The 20864-nt window shown below is 38.0% G+C and overlaps 1 protein-coding gene across 3 annotated transcripts in view; it reads right to left on the bottom strand.

The window, feature by feature from the left end:
- Positions 1-20864, bottom strand: part of TENM1 (teneurin transmembrane protein 1) — a 734894-nt gene that overhangs the window by 327672 nt on the left and 386358 nt on the right. For all 3 annotated transcript variants that reach the window (XM_054695568.1, XM_054695569.1, XM_054695570.1), the window contains one exon: positions 2312-2552. In XM_054695568.1, coding sequence (XP_054551543.1) covers positions 2312-2552 — 241 coding nt within the window. The remainder of the gene's footprint in view (positions 1-2311; positions 2553-20864) is intronic.

The following is a 20864-nucleotide window of genomic DNA, read 5'->3' as shown; positions in this document are numbered from 1 at the left end:
CAAAGAAAGAGATCAAGATGGAGGACTTGAAACCAGTTAGTGTGAGGCACAGGGGAAGGAACTTGGAAAACACTTAGCTTCAAGAAGAAAAGAATGAGGGATAGTGAAGAGCTGTTGTGGCAGGTAAGAGGTGTGAGAAGGATTTTATTAGTTATATGAGACTTTAAACTAGATCTGGGGAAAAAATGGGCAGAGGTAAGAGGTGGGGGATTTTAGTTCAGCAAGAATATTCCAGTAGTTGTTTAAGAGAGAATAGAATGCCTTAGGATAATGAGTTAATATCCTATTTTGGAGATATTTAAGCAGAGGCAGCTGACTCCTTGGTAAGGCTAGCAATATTACCCTTAAACTGTAAAATGTTTTACAATGTGTGAGGCACTTTCTGCTATCCTAGCGTGATTTTTCCCTAACAAGCAACCTGTTGAGAAAGGCATGATTATTTTCATTTTTACAGATGAGGAAGCTGAGGTTCGGAGAGGTTAGACAACTCACGTGTAAGTGCCAGGCACCCACGGAGTTATCTTTTATTGACTACATGTGAAACGAACATTTGAAAGGATATATTTAGAAAATCCTAGCTGATCAAGCTGATAGTGCATCTAAATTTTTTTTAAATTCATATTTGTGATGGTGAATATATTTTCAAATGTACTAAAAAGGTACTCTCTGCTCAGTCTCACAAGAAAACTTATGTTCTTCCCTGCGTCTTATGAAACTGAGACCAATTAATACATTCCTTGCATAGATACAGAAGGTCCGTGGGTGCAGTTTGTACAAACACGACTAGATGTACATTTCAAATAAGAATAGTTTTCTCTCTCCATTTGCCTGAGCCCATTCCCCATCCTCCTTCCAGATTTCCTGTTATTTGGCTTCTTCTATGAAAGAAGTGTATTTGCTTGTCAGGATCGCTAGTTAACCATATTGCCCCACTATTTCCTAAGCTGTCTATCACTAACCCTGCAAAGGAATTCAGAGAAGAGTCAGTAAATCCCCACTTTTAGTAAATACTCTCTGAAGAAAATGTACATTATGCTTTGCTTCTCTCACCTCCTTCACCATACTGCTTTCCATTTAAAAAATACACAAACTATCAATAGTAAAGTTCTAATTGGATTATCTTCACCATACATGCTGACTGTAGTATTTTTTTTTCTTAGAAGGTATCAGAAATATCAGAATGAAACTACTTAATCTAAAAAGTGATGGATGATCTAGTTTCCTGGATGCGGGCCATAGGGCTTTCAGTTTGTTGGTGGTGACATATTCTCTGATGCCATCGCTGGCATTTAACTCAATATGCTGCTAAGGAAAAAAATAACGTGTTATGTGGGTTTATTAGCCCTCCCTTTTCCTTTCCAATTCACAGCTATTGGGATCAAAGTTGATCAGAGTTGACAGCAGACATTGCTTAACCAGTGATATACCCATTGTTTATGTACAAATGAGTTTAGAAAAAGCTTCAGCGGGAGATCTAAATAAGGTATATAGAAAACAAGGGGAAGTCCTTGAGTAAAAGATAACGGAATGCTGGGGTTTTCTGGGTAATTTCTTTCTACATAATAAAAACATGTAATGTATGATTTCAGAGATTGACTAGAAATTATGACTAATTTCTCAGTTAATTGCATCTAGTGTTAAAGTCTATTATGATCAAGGGACCCTTAATAGTGGAGGGATAGAACTTTAATCACATGACAAAGATTTGAGGAGTAAGTCTGGAAACCTAAATAGATGAAGTGACAAGGAAAAAAAAGGTGAAATTTTCTGCTCAAAACATCAAACTTCACCCTAAAGGCAGAATCAACATTTTAAAAATCACACATGGACTTCTAACTCATGAAGCAAATCGTTTCTAAAAATGTTTGAAGGCCAATTACTTTTTCAAAGTCTCTTGTAATAAATCGAACGGAAACTATTGCTGTTCCTCCTATTGTGTTTGGATTTTCCTGTAATATGGCAGTGTCTTAAAATAAGGGACACTTGCCTTTAACTTTGAGGATGCAATGATCGCCTAGCTAATTGCTTCTTTTCATGTTTGTGTGGGTGTCTGCCTGTGGGGTGTTGATGCAAGTGTGGTTTCATCTTTTCCCTTGCATTGGCTTTAGTCTAGGTCTGTGGGCAGGCGTGGGTTTTGATGTACACATCTGTGCTCCTGGAGAGGTCTGCCCTTTTGCGGGTGCAGTTAAGTGTGTGTCTTTGTGTGTGTATGTGTCTCTGCAGCTGTGCATGGAGAAGGGAGCTTCTGCATGCTGTGGAATCATCTTCGACCCACACTTAAGTTTTAAGAGATCAATAACAGCACTAGTACCTGGTCTCCAAAGGTATGTTGCTATTCAAGACCCAGCTGTTATGCAGATGCACTGAATCTTGTGTACTGGTTGGGGGAGCGGGAGCAGCTGGGCTGGGCTGGCTGCGGGTAGTCATTGATCTCCTCTGAAGTGAGTCCGCTGCAGGGGGTGGCTTCCTGGCACAGGTGCAGGCGTGCGGAGGCGGCGGCGGCGGCGGGAGGGGTCTGAAGGTGAACTGGTTGTGTGGGCTGCTCTGCATGTCTGAAACGGAGAGATGAAAACACAAAACAGAGACTTACTCTCCCCACTTGGCAGTCAGGCAAACACAGCGTGGCAGACTTATCAGGATTTCAGAATAATACAACCTGCGGCGGCGGGAGGGTGGGGTGGGGGTGGGGGAGTGGGAGCAGGGTGCGGTTTAAGTTCAGTCTATCTGTAAAAATGTCACTTAACTTACAAAAACATGTGCAGCACGCTTATGAAATGTAAAACATTCACAGTTGCATTTACATGTAAATTCTCAGGGCTATAGCAGCTAAAAAGTAAATGAGGCCGCCTCACACAATTTGTCATAGTTTCTGCTACTGAACAAATAAATCATCAACCAGACACTAAGTTACAGAACAGAAGTGAGCCATTTCCAGCAGTTGCGAAAGTCTCACTTTGGAAAATACTAGTGAAAGGCACAAATTTGTTGCAAGGAAAATCATTTGACGCTTCAAACAAAAATATAAGGCCACCTTCTGGCTTACCTCAGGAAGGGATGCCAGCCTAACTACACAGGAGCAAATCCAGACATCAGAAAAACAGCTCACAAGTGGGTAACTCAACGGCATGAAGCTAATCTCTTTGCCAGCCCCCCAGGCCCCAAGCTCTCGGAGCTACTTGTAAAAGGTAGGCTTAAAGGTGTTCGTTCAGGTTGTTTTATGTATTTCCATTGCCATGCAAAGCACAGCTTTCTAGGCCACACCTTTCTAGGAGCCCTGCCATATTAGCAGCAGCTTAGGCAGCAGGGAAACCTTTTTTTCTGTGTGCCTGTTTACAGAGGGGGCAGCCTGGGACAGCGGTCCTCAGACTTCTGTTGTTGCTATTGTTTGGTATTTTTCCACTGTTTTCCTGGCAGGCACACGTAAAGACAGTGAGTTAGAATTTGGCCCATGAGAAATACCCCAATTAAACCCCTTTGAAAAGAAATCGCTATTGTAGTTGATAGCTACCTCTCTTCCACAGGAGAAACATAATAGATGTCAAGTGATTTCTTGTAACACCAGCACGTTCTGGATAAACTTTGTAGACAGCATGGCTTTGTCCCACCTCCCAAATGACTGAGAGTTGAAAAGCCGAAAAATGCCAGAGGCTTTCGATGCCTAGCAAAGGGCTCAGCTGGTTTGTGCTGAGTATCACTTTGCAGGGCTGATCACAGAAAAAAAAAATCACTTCTTTCAATCCTTCCACCTCCAACTTGAATTTGAAAGACATTCGCTTAATTTTCATATTTACAAACGACAATAGTACCCCCAAAGCATGACAGATTCTTGATTGTGTTTTCTGTATAGGTGGCTCCCCCTTTCAATAAACCTGCTATATGAAAAACTGAACTGAACAAAAGACAGATAGCAAGGGAGTGGTGATCATTCATTTTACACAAAGAATTCCTTTAGATAGTCAGCTACCATTGTATATTTAAAAGGAACTAAAATGTTTCATGAATTTTCTAAATCACACCCATTTATTGCAGGCCCAGCCCAAATCCTATATCCACTAAAAAAAAAAAAAAAAAAAGAAATCACAAGTACTTAACATGTCATTAATTTTTTGAGACCTCCGGGTCCATACTCATAACCATGACCAGATGCATGATTTCTGTCCTTGGGACTCAAAGAAGCATTGGATTATGGAATTTCACAGACAAGAAAACAGACCCCCAGAGAATTATTTGTCCAGGGACACTGTAAATAAGTGGCATGGCCAAGACAAGAACACACACAGCTCTTGACTCTCTGGCCAATGGTCCATTCTCTATATAGCAGATCGCTATAATACTGTGCTCATTATGTTCTTAGGATTTAAAGGCACAGAATCCTCCACATTTTCTGAAGGCTTATACTTTTCCAATGGCATACTGTACCATCTTGCACTGAAGCTATTTGTTTATATGTGTGCTTCCCCTTTTGTTCATATCTCTTTCAATGTACGAAGAATGGCAGTGTGGTGTACAGCAAGAAACACAGCATAATGGAAAAAGCATAGAATTTGGGGGTATGGAAAACCTGGGTTTGAGTTCTAACTCTGCTACTTAGAAGCTTTACCCCTTCCTTTGTAAAATGAATATCCTTTTTCCTGACAATTCAAGTAAATTATGCTTGGACATAGTATATGAGTGGCCATTCATTTATTGAATGCAGTAGGAATATAAAACTTTGAGATTGGAAATCTTAAATCATAGGGCTCATCTAATTCAGTACTCTCTCCTCCCCATCTCCATTTTACAGATGAGGAACCCAAGGCCTGCAGAGGGGAAGTGATTTTGTTCCAAGTCATTCAACTTCTATAAATTTGCCTGCCTATGTCTGATGATTCCTAAACCAGTAGTTTCCATACACTATTCTAGAAAAGAAATGATTCTCTTTTCTCATGACAATACTATTCTTGTCATAAATATGGCCCCTGAGTTTGTAATTTTACAGCATTATGTTGCTCTACTAGGTTTGTGTCTTTTCTCCAAACTAGATCATGAGACAGTCACCAAATTATGATGGTTCAACTTCAGGATGATGCAAAAGCTACATGAATTCAGCAGACACTATAGGGTAAGTGCTGGCTTACTCTAATCTATTACTCTTACTCTAAGCTATTACTACAGTTAATGGATTGTTGGAAACTTTGACTTTAAACAAAACAATGTATAATGAAACCAGTTTTACCACAGGCTAATTGATATAAACAAGAATTACATTCCTACAGCATATTTCTGGCCATAAGAGCATCACCAAACTTCTAAGACACCAAATACTTCTAATATTAAATAACCAGGTGTATTCATTCATTTTCCCAATAGCTTATTCCAGTTTAGGGTCTCAGGTGGCCCAAGTCTATGTGGGTAGGTCAGGGCACAAGGCATGAACCCACTCTGGACAGGAAGCCCTTCCACCATGGGGCACACCTATATACACCCTCACATTCATTGAGACTGGGGCAGTTGAGACACACCAACAAATCTAAATGCACAAATTTGGTGTGTAGAAGAGTTGGGGTAAGGAGCAAACTGAGCCATGAATGACATCATGAATAAACTCCGTTCCCTGAGGCTTTTACAGATCGTACCCCATCTCAATGCTGAAGAGATCTCAGATGCCCAGGACTACAATTCCCAGGATGAATCACTGGGAACTAGGGGTAGAGTCACTGGGAACTAGGGTTAGAGTTAAGCAGCCATGTTTGGCTTATAACTGAACACGTGTGGGCTCTTTTACTTTTTGGCTCTGACTTGCACCCTGGTACTGCTGGAAAGAGACAAGTGGAAGAGACATGTGGAGCAAAGGCATTTAGAGATACCTGGAAGAGACCCATGAGTGAGACCTGTGGGGAGGCCCTTCCTGATCCTGGGCAGAGACAATGGTGGTCTTTATCTTAACTTCATGTGGATAATGTATTTGTATTTTCTCTCTCTCCTTCTGTCCCAGTTCTCTGGGAGCTGCCTAACCCCTTTCTTGGGGTTCCCTGTCAGAAGGTATCTTTGGCTTTCTGCAAGCTCTTGGGCCTCAGCAGTCCTGCTTTGGGCCAAAGTCTGTTTGGCTGGGCATTCAACCACGAGGGCATGGATAATTTTCAGTTTTATTAGGAATACGCATTCTTCTCTCTCCACACCAATTCTATTAAAAATTGATCACACCAACAGTCTGCTTCCCTTTCCTTTTGTGGGTATAGCCAAATCCCTTTTACAGCATGAACTGCTAACAATTTGGAGTCCCTCCTCCCTCCCCCCCCCGGAAGAAACCAGAGTACTAAGAGAAAACCCATGCAAACATGGGGAAAATGTGCAAACTCCACACAGAGAGCCCTGGCCAAGAATCCATTATTTTTCTCATCGATGTTATAACAAATCAACATTGAATAAAATGACATTTTTCGAGGATTTACTGTATTTCAGATTTTGAATTTTGATCTTTTCTCAAGCTAGCAATATGCAGGATGCAGTAAGATACTCTCTTGTGATGCTGAAAAGTAGCAAAGTCGCAGCAATCATGAGGGTAAACAACCATTCTATTTTTCACTTTCAGTTCACTATTCAATAAATCACTTGAGATATTCAGTACTTTATTATAAAATAGGTTTCGTGTTAGATGATTTTGCTCAATTGCAGGATAAGTTAAGTGTTCTGAGCATTAGTAAGGTAGGCTCGGCTAAGCTATCACGCTCAGTAGTTTAGGGGTATTAAATGCATTCTCAATTTAGAATACTTTCAACTTACAAAGGTTTTATTGGTACTATGAGTTCAGTCTCCTTCAAATGGTCAGGTGGACTTTTCTTAATAGGCCCACAACAGATCTCATCATCTTGACATATGTGTTAGAGTTCAATCAAGTCCTTCTTCCTACCCAGGCCAGCCACCGTCTAATATCATTACTTGGAGAATGCAGACTGTTTTGAGTTGAGAGCAGTGAGGACCCTGAAGTCTAGGAGAAGTTTCTGTTCTTGCCTAAGTCCTTCATCATTCTCTAAGAGATCATCATGGACTAAACTTCTGCTCTATTCCTAATCAAAGAAGCAATCACTGCGTCCATCTATGACCTAGACGGGATGTCTCACTAGTTCTAGGTTTGTCAGTAAAAATGTCCTAAGAATCTGATCTTTACTCTCAGTGTAAGAATGAGGTCACCTCCTCCTTGTCTGTCATGTGAAGTCTCCCCCACTCTGTCCTTGATACCCAAGGACCCAAAATGCAGGATAAATATTTCTGGTCTGTTCCACTGTTCTATAGAATTTACAACCATGTGAATTCTCCACACATACATCATTAAATTGATTGTTTTCCATTTCCTGTCTGATGCTGTTAGATCACTCACCCAAATCCACAAGAACCCAGAAGGGTATGGGATAATTTCTTTCCTGCTGCAACAGCACATAACCCTATCATAAGTCAAAGAAGATCTGTTTATGTTTCTTAGAGCAAGATCACCTTCTACTTTTCTTGCATGCTACATGACACTCAGCGTGGTGTTAGGGACACAGTAAGATCCCTAAATCTTTGAGAGCAAATTGTTTCACTGCTCCATGGGCCCTACCCTCCCTGTTCATTAGGCTCTTCTTTTTTTTTTTTAAATTTATTTTTTATAGGTTTTTTTTTTTTTTTTTTTTGGTGGGACCCTCACTGGCGACCGGGGAACGAAACGGCGCTGCAGAGGCTGCGGGCAGCCTCCCAGCCCAGCGCTCAACCGCTGTGCCACCAGGGGAGGCCCCATTAGGCTCTTCTTGATGTAGTCACTGAATATCTATTTTATATTCTATAGAGCAACAAGTTTCCTCCTTGGGGGTGAAGTGGAGCCAAATTTGCTACCCTAAAGTATGCCTCTTTGGCATGAGATTATTTTAGACTGATTATTTTTAAGAAACAGGAGACACAGGAAAAGCACTAAAAACAGAGTAGATTTTCCTTTTGTAAGAGACATTTACATTTATAAGGGAAATCTCCACTTGTAAGTGAATCTCCAGAAAGAGAAGGATAACTATATCTCTAGAAATTCTCATCAATGGAGAAATCAAGGAATTAAATCAGCATAACAATCTTACCCTTGTTTCTGTGCTTTTCCTGGTAACCTCCCATTAAGAGGCCAACTTCCACCCCCAGCAATTTCTTTTATCTTTATCTGAAAATGATACATAAAGTGTGCTTGGGCTATTCAAGGGAGATACTCAGTTTTCCTGGGTCTCTCTTATATATTCAGGGATATACATGTTATTAAATTTCTGTTTGGTTTTCCCTTGTCAATTCGTCTTTTATTATAGGGGAGTATTAGCCAAGAACCTAGAAGGGCAGAAGAAAAATTATTTTTCCTTCCCCACAGAGGTCTCAGGGTCATCTCTCCCACAGCATGTGGGAGGACAATGATGCTCTAAGAGGGTGATGAAAACCATGTCCCCCAAGAAATGAAAAGAATGTCGGTGATATATTTTACAGATTTGTAATCTACAATGTATCCATGAACTTGATGATGCAAAAGGTGGGGGTCCAGAGTTACAAGGGAGAAGGAATGAATTTTAAGTCTTGGGTTCAGAACATCACCAAACAATACATATGACATCTATTAGCCTAATCAGTAGGTGGTTTCTATCAGCACAGTAATTCAAAAGAAAGAAAATTTCTATTCAGTACAATTGTTCAAAAGGAAGAATCACTCATTATTATCTGGACTTACTGCTTGCTGAATTTCCTCAAAATCTTTGCAACTCCATTATTATTACAAAAAGTGATAAAAATTCTACTTCACCAAAAAGTACAAGCATAGCATTTTATAATATACCATTTCTTCTGCAGGTAGAACATGTGTATAGTAATTTTAATTGTATATATATATATATATATATATATGATTTATTTATTTATTTATACAAGCACTGGGTACAGTCAGAAGCACGGGAGGGTGAGAGAATTCACCAGAGCCAGAGCGGGGAGCAGAGCAGGCAGAAGGACCGAAGTACACTGCTGAGGGGAGCAGCAGGCGGCAGGAGAGGTCTGCGCGCCATGTGGGACCCTCCTCTGGTGGCCGGGGAGCAGCCGGGGATCGAACTGGCGCTGCAGAGGCTGCGGGCAGCTTCGAAACCCAGCGCTCAACCGCTGCACCACCGGGGAGGCCCTTAATTGTGTATTGTATATATGTACATGTTTTAATTTACATCTATTTTATTGGTTTTTTTCCCCCACATTTTAAACATCCTACTTGAGGTTTCCCTACTTGTTAATATTGTCTTTAAAAGCTTTTTACAATATGGGATTGTTGTACTGAGTGGAATATATCTGGACCTTAAGCTCTTATAAAATGCAAAATGATCTCGGCTTCATTCTTTTTTTTTTTTCACCTTAGGAAAAAGTTGGGAATGCACTTGTTCTCACCCAAGTGAAGGAATTTAATCCTTAGTTTCCATGAACTGGGATTTCCCCACATTAAAAACTAATGGAAAATACATTAGGGTTCCATGTCAGAAGGTCTAGGACACCAATTTTAAGGGTTTAAGAGCTACATGCACTCACTTCCAAATGCATCTGGCAAGTATACATTTCTGTGGCCAAAGGAGAGACACAAGGGAGGAGGTGGGAGTAGTGATTATGTAAATACGGATGCCCAGACACATTTATAAAGCTTTCTGAAAGTAAATTAAGTTTTCAGGTAGAAAGGTCTAATTCACACAATATACTTGGAGAGGAGCCAGCTTCAGGCTTGAGGTCTCAAAATAACTTGGTATGAAAATCTCAAGGTGGGGGATATTCCCCTGGAAGTGTGTTTTCCAGGCATTTTCTGTGTGGCAGAGCCACTAACAGAAGTGAAGCCTTCACAAACAACACTGCTCTTGTCTCAAAAAGGAGTGAGAGAGAAAAGGTGTCCCGCATACTTTTTTCTTTTACTCTTTTTTGCAAATAAACCTTATTTTTGATCATCTTTTAGAGACATTTTCACCAGGAATAAGAACATTTCGGCTCAGAACCACTATGTGGAAACCTATCACGGGTCCATCAGGGTGTCTTTTTTTGTCTCTTACATTTCATTAGCATATACAGTTAATTCAGGTATAAGAAAATGTTTGCACTTCTAAAATTCACTGCACTATGTAGAATCATGCATGGGAAAGACTTTAAGGGAAAAATAAGGTTGGGGCATGAGACCTGAAGTTTGCGTGCGAAAGTAGTTTTGGAAGGACTGAAACTTGTGAGCTATTGTGAAGTGATGGAAGGAGGGTTATCTGCATCCAACAGGACATTATAATACATGCAGTGACCTAGGACAGCTAATGGATATTTCAGGTACATGCGTGTGTGTGTCTTACATGTTCCTGAACTCCTCATTTGGTGGCCTGAAGTTTTCTGCATTCACATATTATTTTTAACAGATGGAATTGCACACATTCAAAGGCAAAATCTGTCTTATGTTCAAATTGTTCTCAAATATACCAAAAGCACAAGAACAAATTAATGTTTTCAAAATAAGCATTGTAGCGGAACTGACTGTACGTGCAAAATAATTTTTTGTAGGTGTTTAAAATAAATCTTGTCATTAATAATGTAATACTGCATAGATCCATTTTATTTGAAAAAGTGGACTTAAGCAGACATATGCTGGCTATTCCCAGATCCATGTACTGGATTCATCAATCTTTTCTATAGTGACACTATGATAATAATGCCCGAAATGTTTTTTTCCTAACATTACTATGCAATGTATCTTACCAAAAGGGGTGCATAGATTCCTATAGCTCCAGGAAAAGGTCATAGGGAGTTAGAGAAAAAGTCTGCATTTCCTGGCCTTTATCTGTTTCATTGCCCTTTTGGCAAAAGGGAGGATAACTCCACTATGCTTTGTCTGCAAATCTGGAATAGAAAAATCCCTGAAAAATGACATCAACTGATATGAGGATATTTATGGTTTTTACATATTTCATTTGGTGAATTTTCGTACATGAAACTGCAGGAATATTGATGTATTTTATTGAGGAGAGTTGGTCAACATCCCAGTCTGGGTTTTACATAGCACAGTACTACCTTTGTAATATCTGAATAATTCCAAATTCTGAAATCCGTGGACCCCAAAGGTTTTGCATAGGGGCTGGTGGGCCTGTATAGTAGTACTTAACCACCTCTCTGAACTCTTACTGGGCAAAATTAATTAATGCTTATGTAGACCATGGTAATCTACATAAGCAAAGAACATTAGGGCACCCGGGGTTATGGTCATAATTACTTATGTCAAGTCTCTTGAGGCCAATTATAGGATTTTGGTTCCTTGGGATGCTTTTCTAAGCTGTTCTTCCTCCTAGGCAGGAAAGTGGATAAAACAAAATAGGCTTAAAAGAAAGGGGAGAAGGTTACTATTAATATTAACTATTTCTACTAGTTCTAAATGTATATTATTATTTGACAGTACTTGTCACAAGTTTTTACAACCCATGAAGAAGGATTTTATAAGTTTTTATATTATGCCTTAAATCCAATAAGTTCATAGTGCTCAATGATCACTAAATTAATCTTGAGTGTATCCTACTGTGGGCATTTCTGTTCTCAGCTATATATTTTTTTAAGGTCCAAAGAATATGAAGCCAAAAAATTTGCTTTCACAAGAAAATAGACTAAATAACTATACATTGTGACTTTTCTGAGACAATATTGCTTGAATATTTATGTAACAACAGTCTTTAATAAAAGCAGATTCCTTCAATAAATCATTAGATTAAGAATAAAAAAAAGTCAGTCACAAAGGTAATGATTGATATTTGTGTGTATGCATGGACAAGTGTATGAATGAGACAAAACAACAGAAAGAGGCAGAAGGAGAAAGACAGGAGAATTTGCAATTAAAGCTGACGTCTGCAGAAGAGTCACAGAAGCTCTGGGGGAAGGCTAACAATAAATTAAGTCTTCCACTTTACGTGGTTTCAGATTTGGTTCTGGATTACTGCACTCTGCAAGGCTCCCTAGCCCTGGCACACAATGTACTATCTTTGAGATTGTAAAGTACATCCCTTTGAGGACTTCAAATGGTCCTCTCCCTATGCCAGCAAGTCAGAGAGTATGCTCTATTAATTTTTGTCAGTTAGGTTGATCTTTGTTACAACCACTGGAAATAAAGGTCATCTCTGAAGCACCTACAATCCTTTGACATGTTTGTGCTGACACTCCTATTTGCACTTCAATCTCTCCATAAGCTGATGCTTATCTTTGGAGGATATGCTGGTCTACCTCCAGAAAGTCTAAACTTTCTATTTTCTAGGTCTCATTAATCTCTCTTCCTGTTTTCCAATGTGTTGTACAAGCTTAGTAATGACTCAAAAATCCTCAAGGCAGCCTTCCCCCAGCCTCTTTCTTACTGCCTCTGTTTAGGAGGAATCTGCCTGTGCTGGGCACTGTATTGGCTTTACATAGTACAATTAGCCAATCTTAAGCAAAATAGTCAATATTCCTGCCAATAAGTGGCTGGTTTGTTAACTCAATCAACTGTCTGACATAGATTAAGACAAACAAACTAGGACTTTACAACCAAGAAAAAAAGAAAGGACTATGGCTATTTACATGCTGTTTTGTGTAAATTATTGAAGTAAATGTTCAAACTATTTAATTTTCTTGTTGGGAAAATAAAGGACAGATACATCTTTGCTTATATCTTTAGGGTAGTATGGCAATGCTAAAAAAAAAAAAGTAAAAATAAAGCCAATACATTTGACACTTACTCATTTTTGCTAAATAGAATGATAAAGAACTTCATGGTAGAATTTGGAATTCTAGATGTAAAATTCTAAATTTTAATATGTGATATTAATTAACAATTAAAATTAGTGGTTGGCCAAAGCCTTTTTCACTATGGTCTTGAAAGAAACTCTATTATCCATTATGTACCACGAAACATAAAATAGATAATTGCCCTGTTTCATCTTATGCTGACAATGATGTTGTAGCTTCCATTATTAAGCAGTGAAGTATATCAAAAAGAAAATATAAAGAAGTAATGATCCTTAAAAGTTCATATTTAGTTTATACTCAAACTAAAATCATATGTAGGTATTTCAATTATTTTCAATCCCCAGGTTCATTATTTATTTGCAAATAGGAAATGGAGGGTTATGAATTAATTGACAGTGAATCATTTTATAAACTAGCTAATAACAGATATTCTGGAATTTTACAAACTTCATTTTCAGAGCTTCATTTTTATTAGACTATTAAAAATGGCCATCTTTTATTTGTTCAAAAAGCAATGGATGAAAATCATTCTTATTTATGAAAATGGAACCCTGTATGTTTGAAGCACAAGTCAAGAAAACATTATGACTATGTCTAAAGCTTTAAGAAAAAATATTTTTCAAACTACCATATGTTAAGTAATGAAGGCAAGCTTTATTAAGAGTAATAAAGACTCAAAAGCAAAGACAAAAACTCTGAGGGGATAAGAACAAAGCATGGAGAACTAGGGAAGATTGAGGAAGGTTTTAGCCTCTCCACCCCAAACTTCAAATAAAGACAGAAAAAAAGTACTGATTAAAGGGCCTTCCTGGTGGCGCAAAGGGTTAAGCACAGCACTGTGAAACTATATGCAGCCTCTGCAGCGCAATTTTCATCCCAAGCCCTCCAGGGAGCTACCCACATGGCGTAGCAGACCTCTCCTGTCTTGCCTGCTGCTCCCCTCCGCAGTGTATTTCAGTCAGTCTGCCTGTTCTGTTCCCCACTCTGTCTCTGGTGGATTCTCTTACCCTCCCGCGCATCTGGCCTGTACCCTAGTTCTTGTATGCATAAATAAATAAATATATTTTAAAAAGTACTGATTATTAAAACCACTGTCTTTTTTTTTTTGGTGAGAATATTCTGGAGTCACCCCATGCCAAACCACCCTAACTCTCCTCCCAAACTTTGTGAACAAAGGGGACTCATTGACACCCAGTGGACTGGTGGAGTGGAGGTACAGTATTTGGGACCTGAACAGGTACATGGCCCCCATCTCAGACAACAGGGAGAGGCAGCACTGTTTCAGCTGTATTCACAAGACCAGGTGATGCTCAAATTTCACCCATGTTTTGGCCCCTTGCTCTATTTGAGCTGTTCTCGCTATAGGATCCAAACATACCAATGTTTTGCAATCGCTTATTGCTACAATAGAGGACAGAAATTCACAGATGATTTATTTTTAAAATGGTTGAGTGAGTGTATTTAAGGTGATACCTCTAATAATGTCACTCTCACAGCATTGCATTTGGATGAGGTTTTCCGGAGAGAAAGGGGTGGGGTTTCAGCTAGTGCTAGGAAGTAGGTACAACTCTGCTCCTGTAAACCATTTTCATAGCTGATTTCCATATCCACAATGCCTGTAAAATGAGTCTATACATACCATGGGGATGATGAAAGTTTGGATAATTCTCCCCACAAAAAAAGAAAATCAGATTGGGAGAAGAACTATTGGTTTGATACTGGCTCCCACTACAGGCACTCATATGAGTGATTTGCACATGTGCATGTTATTAAAATGTGTTGGAGTACAAAAAATTGAATATCATGATTTTGATGGCTGATGGTAGTACAATTACCGGCAGAAAAGCCTGCTATCTTTTGGGTTACTGAGGGAGTCTCCAAAGAGGTATGAGCTGGGAAATGACAGTTATGTAAGGAGAGATTAAGTCTTACTTCCCCTCTCTTTTATTCAGGCTGTGTATCTCCTTGTCTTATATTCAGGCTCTAGGTCTGAATAATGTTAGTATCTCTTAGATACTTAACCCATAAATTTATTCAGTATAACTTTATAGTTTTATTCATTTGCAAATTTAACTAATTTGAAAGAATATAAAATGCTAATGTTTGAATTCAGTTAAGGTTATTTTATTAAAAATATTGTTATAGTGACAATGGTGGGAGAGAGAATTTTATAATACCAAACATCTTATTTGATTGAATTCCTCACATTAGTACCAACCACTTTGTCATTGCGTGGACACAGCCTATGTCTGAAGTTTTCTGCCTGAAGTGCTCATTGATTAATTCTGTCATTATTAAAAAATTTTTCCTTGTTTTTTACCATCTTATTTTAATGAGATGTTAAATAGTGCTATTTTTTGGAGAGGTGCCAATGTGAAGACCTATTACTAAGACTGCCTTATAAACTTTGCTTATGCTAAGCTATGCATATTTAACTCATTTTATTTTTCCTTCAAAATCTGATTTATTCCCTCAATTACATTACTGCTTATCTCCCTGGACTCCCTCCAATTTAACTAGGTCTTTATGGTTCCCCAAACAAAATGCAACATTGAGGATGCACATCACCCAGAATACAAAAAAGTTATCAAACAAATTCTTTTGTAATGATGTCTTTTCACATGTAGCCTCAAATTACATATAGATTGCACTTGAGACTTCATTAACTGGAAGATGGCTAATGAAGTCATGAGAAGGCAGCTCAATTAGGAAATATACTGATATATTGATATAGATGTGTCTGCCAGTGGATTAAGTGAAATGTCCATCAAAATAAGCAAATTAGTGGAATCTACTAATATATTCACAACCAGGTTCCTTCCCACCCCCTCCCCATTGAGATTCAGCATATAGATGAAATAGGAAAGCTAAAAAATTAGCTGTCTCGAGGGGAAGACAGTCAGTCTGCATAAGCAGAAGAAAAAATAAGAACACATGTTGAGCAAACTATGAATATATGAGACTAACCCTATAAATTGAGAAGGTATTTCAAGGTAGTGGTTGATAACAGTTTCTTTTCAGAAAGTATCTTAAACAATGTAATTTGTAGTTAAAGTTATTTACATACCTTTTTTTCAAATGGTACTCCTGGGAAACATTTTTTGCATGATAGATGAGGAGCTGGGAGGGGCAGAGGATTAAGTATACATTGCTTATATGAAGCAATTTTCAAAGAGACCTCTTGTAGTGCTTGCAACCAGTGAATAAGCTACTTTCTGTGCATTAATGCTGGTGGTCTGTAGCAGAGTAAGCCAGTGTGTGCTCTGGTTTCCTGGATGGGTGTGGTGGCAATCTGGATTTGACTCAGTTGCTTTTATTTAGGTTTACTACCCAAGTACAAATACACATTGCAAAGGACATCATTAAAATTATGACACAGACATGGGTCCTTGGTTCCACTTCGTTTCCCTTGTGCTTCCTGAAGGAGAGGTTTGATTTGGTGGTCTTGTGATCTGTGTAGAGTGAGATGTCTAACAGGGTGAAAGAACATAGTACTGTAAGATGATTGTCTTTTGTACTCCATTCCTCATTAACATTTGGAAATAGCTTATGTAAAGTATAATTCTGTTTCTTACAAAGCCATATAGCATAGGCTTAATGTCCAGCTCTCTATACTTCAAATTCTTGCTATGACAGCACTAGGGCAATTTCCCCTGATGCATACCTTAAAAATACTGGGCCTTGGTGTTTGCTATTTATTTCTCACTTGAAGAATTTCTATGGGCAGGTCTGGCTAAAGTCTAGCACACGGCCTTCTAGTAGTAATCATGAAAAATCAACTGTAGTCAAGGTATAGAGATAAACAGGATAAAAGGTTGTGTGAATCACTATTGAAATAAACTTTCCTTTTAAGTAGGACTCATATCTTACTAATATGTTACTAATGCTTATAACTTTCAAAAGAAATGTTGAAAATGCCAAAGTAGAGAAGGAATTAAACTTATTAGTTATAAAACACTTTGCATTCAGAAGTGTAAGAGGGTCTTGGTTTCATTTCTTCATTTTCAAAAGGATGAATCAAGCATAGGGTACTTTCTCTACTGCTAACCTACCTACTTAGAGAATTCATCTGTACATAACATGTTTAAATTGGTGAGTACCCCATGGCATTTCCAAATGACGCAGTGATTAAATTACAGACATTAGGACCATGCCAATCGGGGTTTAAATCACAGCTCTGACATTTACTATCAGTTTGATGCTGGGCAATCAAAGCCTATTTCCTTATCTGTAAAATAAGGATTATAATAAACACTCAATGTTTTGTGAGAATTAAATGAGGTTATGTGTATAAAACATTTACCAGAGTGCCTGACAAATCGTAACGAAGTACTGATAATAAATGAGAGATCAAATATTGAATCCAACAAAATCTACAAAGTTCTGGCACCATCTAATAAGTAACCTATGAGAAAATCTGTCTGATTCCAAGATATCTGATTATTTAAAACTTTCCCATTATAGTTAGAAAACATCTTACAATTTTCACAGCTTTCTTCTTTACTTCCTAATCCTTCTAAGCTATTATTGAAGTTATGAGTCAATGTAAGAACAGTTGACTCCTATCCTTTCCTCTTCCTCCAAGCTACACCAAAATTTCTCTATTGATTAGTTTTCTTATAATGCTCCCAGCCCCTTTTACTTCAGTTAACAGACTGTTTCATGATTTTTGTTTAAGTTCTCTGGATGTGTTCACTTGAATTTCCTCCTGTGCTAAATGATTTGGGGATACACGTTCATTTCTAAAGTACCTATTACAATAACACCTTGGGATTTTAATATTAGAGTAAAGAATGTGAAGAAAAACCATTTTCATGAATACACCATTAGTGCTTTGTATTTAGGAAACTACCTTTCATCTGCCTCTCTCAAAGACCTTCACAAATATTATCTTATGCTTTATTCACTGGGCCAAGCTGCAAGCAAAACTGCCTTTCAAAGAATTCCCTCAAAGTACATAAAACCCCAAAAGGGAAGAAACTGTGGATAACTAGGTAAAGTGTCAGGAATATTCAGAGAAATTTTAAAATAGTATATATCAAAACATTATTGAACAAACTGTAGCTACTACTTAGAAGTACTGTGTTCCATAGGTATAGCTCTCATAGCAAGTAAAAACACAGGAACTTTATCATATTGACACCAACATCCACATTACAAGCTAATGGTATTTGGTCAATTTTGTAACCGAGTATCAACCTAATTTGGGGTTGATGACTTGCTTCATTGTGTATCTAAATATATGTAATAAAGTATTGCATACTAATGATAGTATGTGTGAAGAGCATGGGCATCAGCCCAGGTTTGGATGCCAAGTACTTAGCATAGTGTTTGGTAGATGTTACAAACTCACTGAATGCTAGTTACCAATATAATTACTACTGTAACTGCTATCATTATGAATTTATTAAGAAAACAGTTTTCTTTCAAATAATTCAAGTGAAAACTGACATGTATTCACATTTGTTGCTGCTGTTGCAGCCACCATTTCTTTTGTCTATTATAAAGATATACACCTGTGAAGTAAGAACTGAAGAAAAACACATATATTTTCTCACTGGGAACAGCAGCTCAAGATGGGGAGAGGCACGTCAATGTTAAGACCTCTTACCACCTTCATACTAGAATCATTTACACAGTATCTTGTTGTCATGGAGACTCTGGCTGAGGATATGTCATTAAAACACATGGCTATTTTGAGGAGGAGGTCTTGGAGACCACATCATATTAAAGATATTTTGAGATCCAAATGAAATAACTGATTTAGAGAGTTTCAATCAATTGTAGTGGTGCCATGAAAACACATTACTCTACACACGGTAACTGTTGCAGGTATCACTAGTTTCATTTACTGCTTTGTCTTAGTATTATTATTTTTGGCCCTTTATATTATGGTATCCTTTTGCACACATAGATAGTATGCTGTGAAATTGGACTGTTTGAAAAAGTTGGTGTTACTAAGAATGTAGAATTTTGAAAGTCATCTGAGATGAATAATTTCTACTTCTTTGAAGGGAAATACATGTTTCAAAAGCATGGATTGTTCCATTACAGAGATGGAGAATATGAGGCCTTGGGTACTAGAGTGTTAAACTGATTCCAGTAGCAACTCACCGATTTCTCCTGGGATTCAAGGAATACCACACAAATAGTGCTTCTCTCGCATATAGGATTCATATTCAATGCAACCAGAGAAGATAAACACCATGGCTGAATTTGTTATGTAACACTTTAATGAAATCTATGTAATGGGATACTTTATTAGTAAATTCAGTATACTCATGCACACATCATTAAAGCTTCCTTTTAATTCTCAGCAGCCTTGATACAAAAGGCTTGTTTCAATATTTCCTATATAATTTATGTGATCCATATTAACTGTCTTTAAATTAGCTGGTTTATCATTTTATCCCAAATTGATCCTGAAAATATCAGAAAAGATTACTTAATGGACTAGCCTTAAAAAGACAACTGAGTGGGGCCTCCCCAGTGGCGCAGCGGTTGAGCGCTGGGTTGCAAAGCTGGCCGCGCCCGAGGAGCCGGTTCGATCCCCGGCTGCTCCCGGCCACCAGAGGGGGTCCCACATGGCGCGCAGACCTCTCCTGCCGCCCGCGGCTCCCCTCACAGTGTACTTCGGTCCTTCTGCCTGCTCTGCTCCCCGCGCTGGCTCTGGTGAATTCTCTCACCCTCCTGCTTCTGACTGTACCCAGTGCATGTATAAACAAACAAACAAACAAACAAATAAATAAATAAATATAGCATGCCTCTATTAAAAAAAAAAAAAAAGACAACTTAGTGATTTGTATTTTTCTTTCTGCACATTAAAGCTTAACCATAGTTACTATAATAAAATATTATATTTACAAAATAAATTCTCATTAAAGCTTAACCATAGTTACTATAATAAAGATTGTATTTACAAATAAATTCGCATTTTATACAACTGGCATCCATGATGACCACTCAAATTGTAGAGAGTTATCAAACTGGCATCAAGTAAATGCTATTAAATAAATGTATTTTCTTAAACTATAAATCACATGTAAGAATTTTCTTTTATTTTTTTTTTAAAGATTTATTTATTATTTATACAAGCACTGGATACAGTCAGAAGCACAGGAGGGTGAGAGAATTCACCAGCGCCCAGAGCAGGGAGCAGAACAGGCAGACTGACGAAATACACTGCTGAGGGAGCAGCGGGCGGCAGGAGAGGTCTGTCGCGCTACAAGTAGCACTCTAGAAAATACTACCACTACATATGTCACCCAGCAAAAGAACTCTAATGTTTGAACATATCAAACAAGTCCATAGTACAATGCTTCATGGATAAGCTAAAATCCATATTCTACAAATCCTAGGGATATCAGAGGTGGCTTTTTTAAAAAATGACTTAAATTTTATTTTCTTATAGTTTCTTATCTTATATATTTCAGTAACTTGTTATGCATCAATCACTATATTCTTTATAATACAAATATTCTAATGTAATTTGTATAGCACTTCCATTTGAAAGACCTGAAAATATAAAACAAAAAAAACAAAAAGGCCTGCCTGGTGGCGCAGCTGTTGAGCGCTGGGTGCGAGCTGCCCGCAGCCTCTGCAGCACCGGGTTCAGTTCCCAGCCCCAGGTGAGGGTCCCACAAAAAAAAAAAAAAAAAAAAAAAAAAAAAAAAAAAGAAAGAAAGAAAGAAGAAAAAAACCCTGAATTCCCTAACCATTATAATGGAAGTTTGTTTCTATGGGAGTCTAATGAGTAGAAGTGTCTGAACAGCAGAATTTTTCTAACATGAATTTTTAAATGATTGTTCATTCTGTGCAGCAAAAGAAATGACCAAGAGAGAAAAGGCAACCTGAGTACAGAATTGGAAAAAAATATTTTCAAACTATCTATCTGATAATTGGTTAATATCCAGGATATATAAAGAACTTTTATAGCTGAACCACAAAACTTAACCTGATTAAAGAAAAAAAAAAGGCAAAGGACTTGAATAAACATCTATCCAAAGAATAGACACAAAATGATCACAATTGATAAGGAAGACATGCTTAATATAACTAATCATCATGAAAATGCTAATCAAAACCACAATGAGATATCACCTTATGCTGTTGAGAATGGCCTTTATTTA

Source organism: Talpa occidentalis, unplaced genomic scaffold (assembly GCF_014898055.3).
Source record: "Talpa occidentalis isolate TD23 unplaced genomic scaffold, MPIMG_talOcc4v2.1 talOcc4.15, whole genome shotgun sequence".
NCBI lineage: Eukaryota > Metazoa > Chordata > Mammalia > Eulipotyphla > Talpidae > Talpa > Talpa occidentalis.
This window is presented reverse-complemented; position numbering and strand designations above follow the sequence as displayed.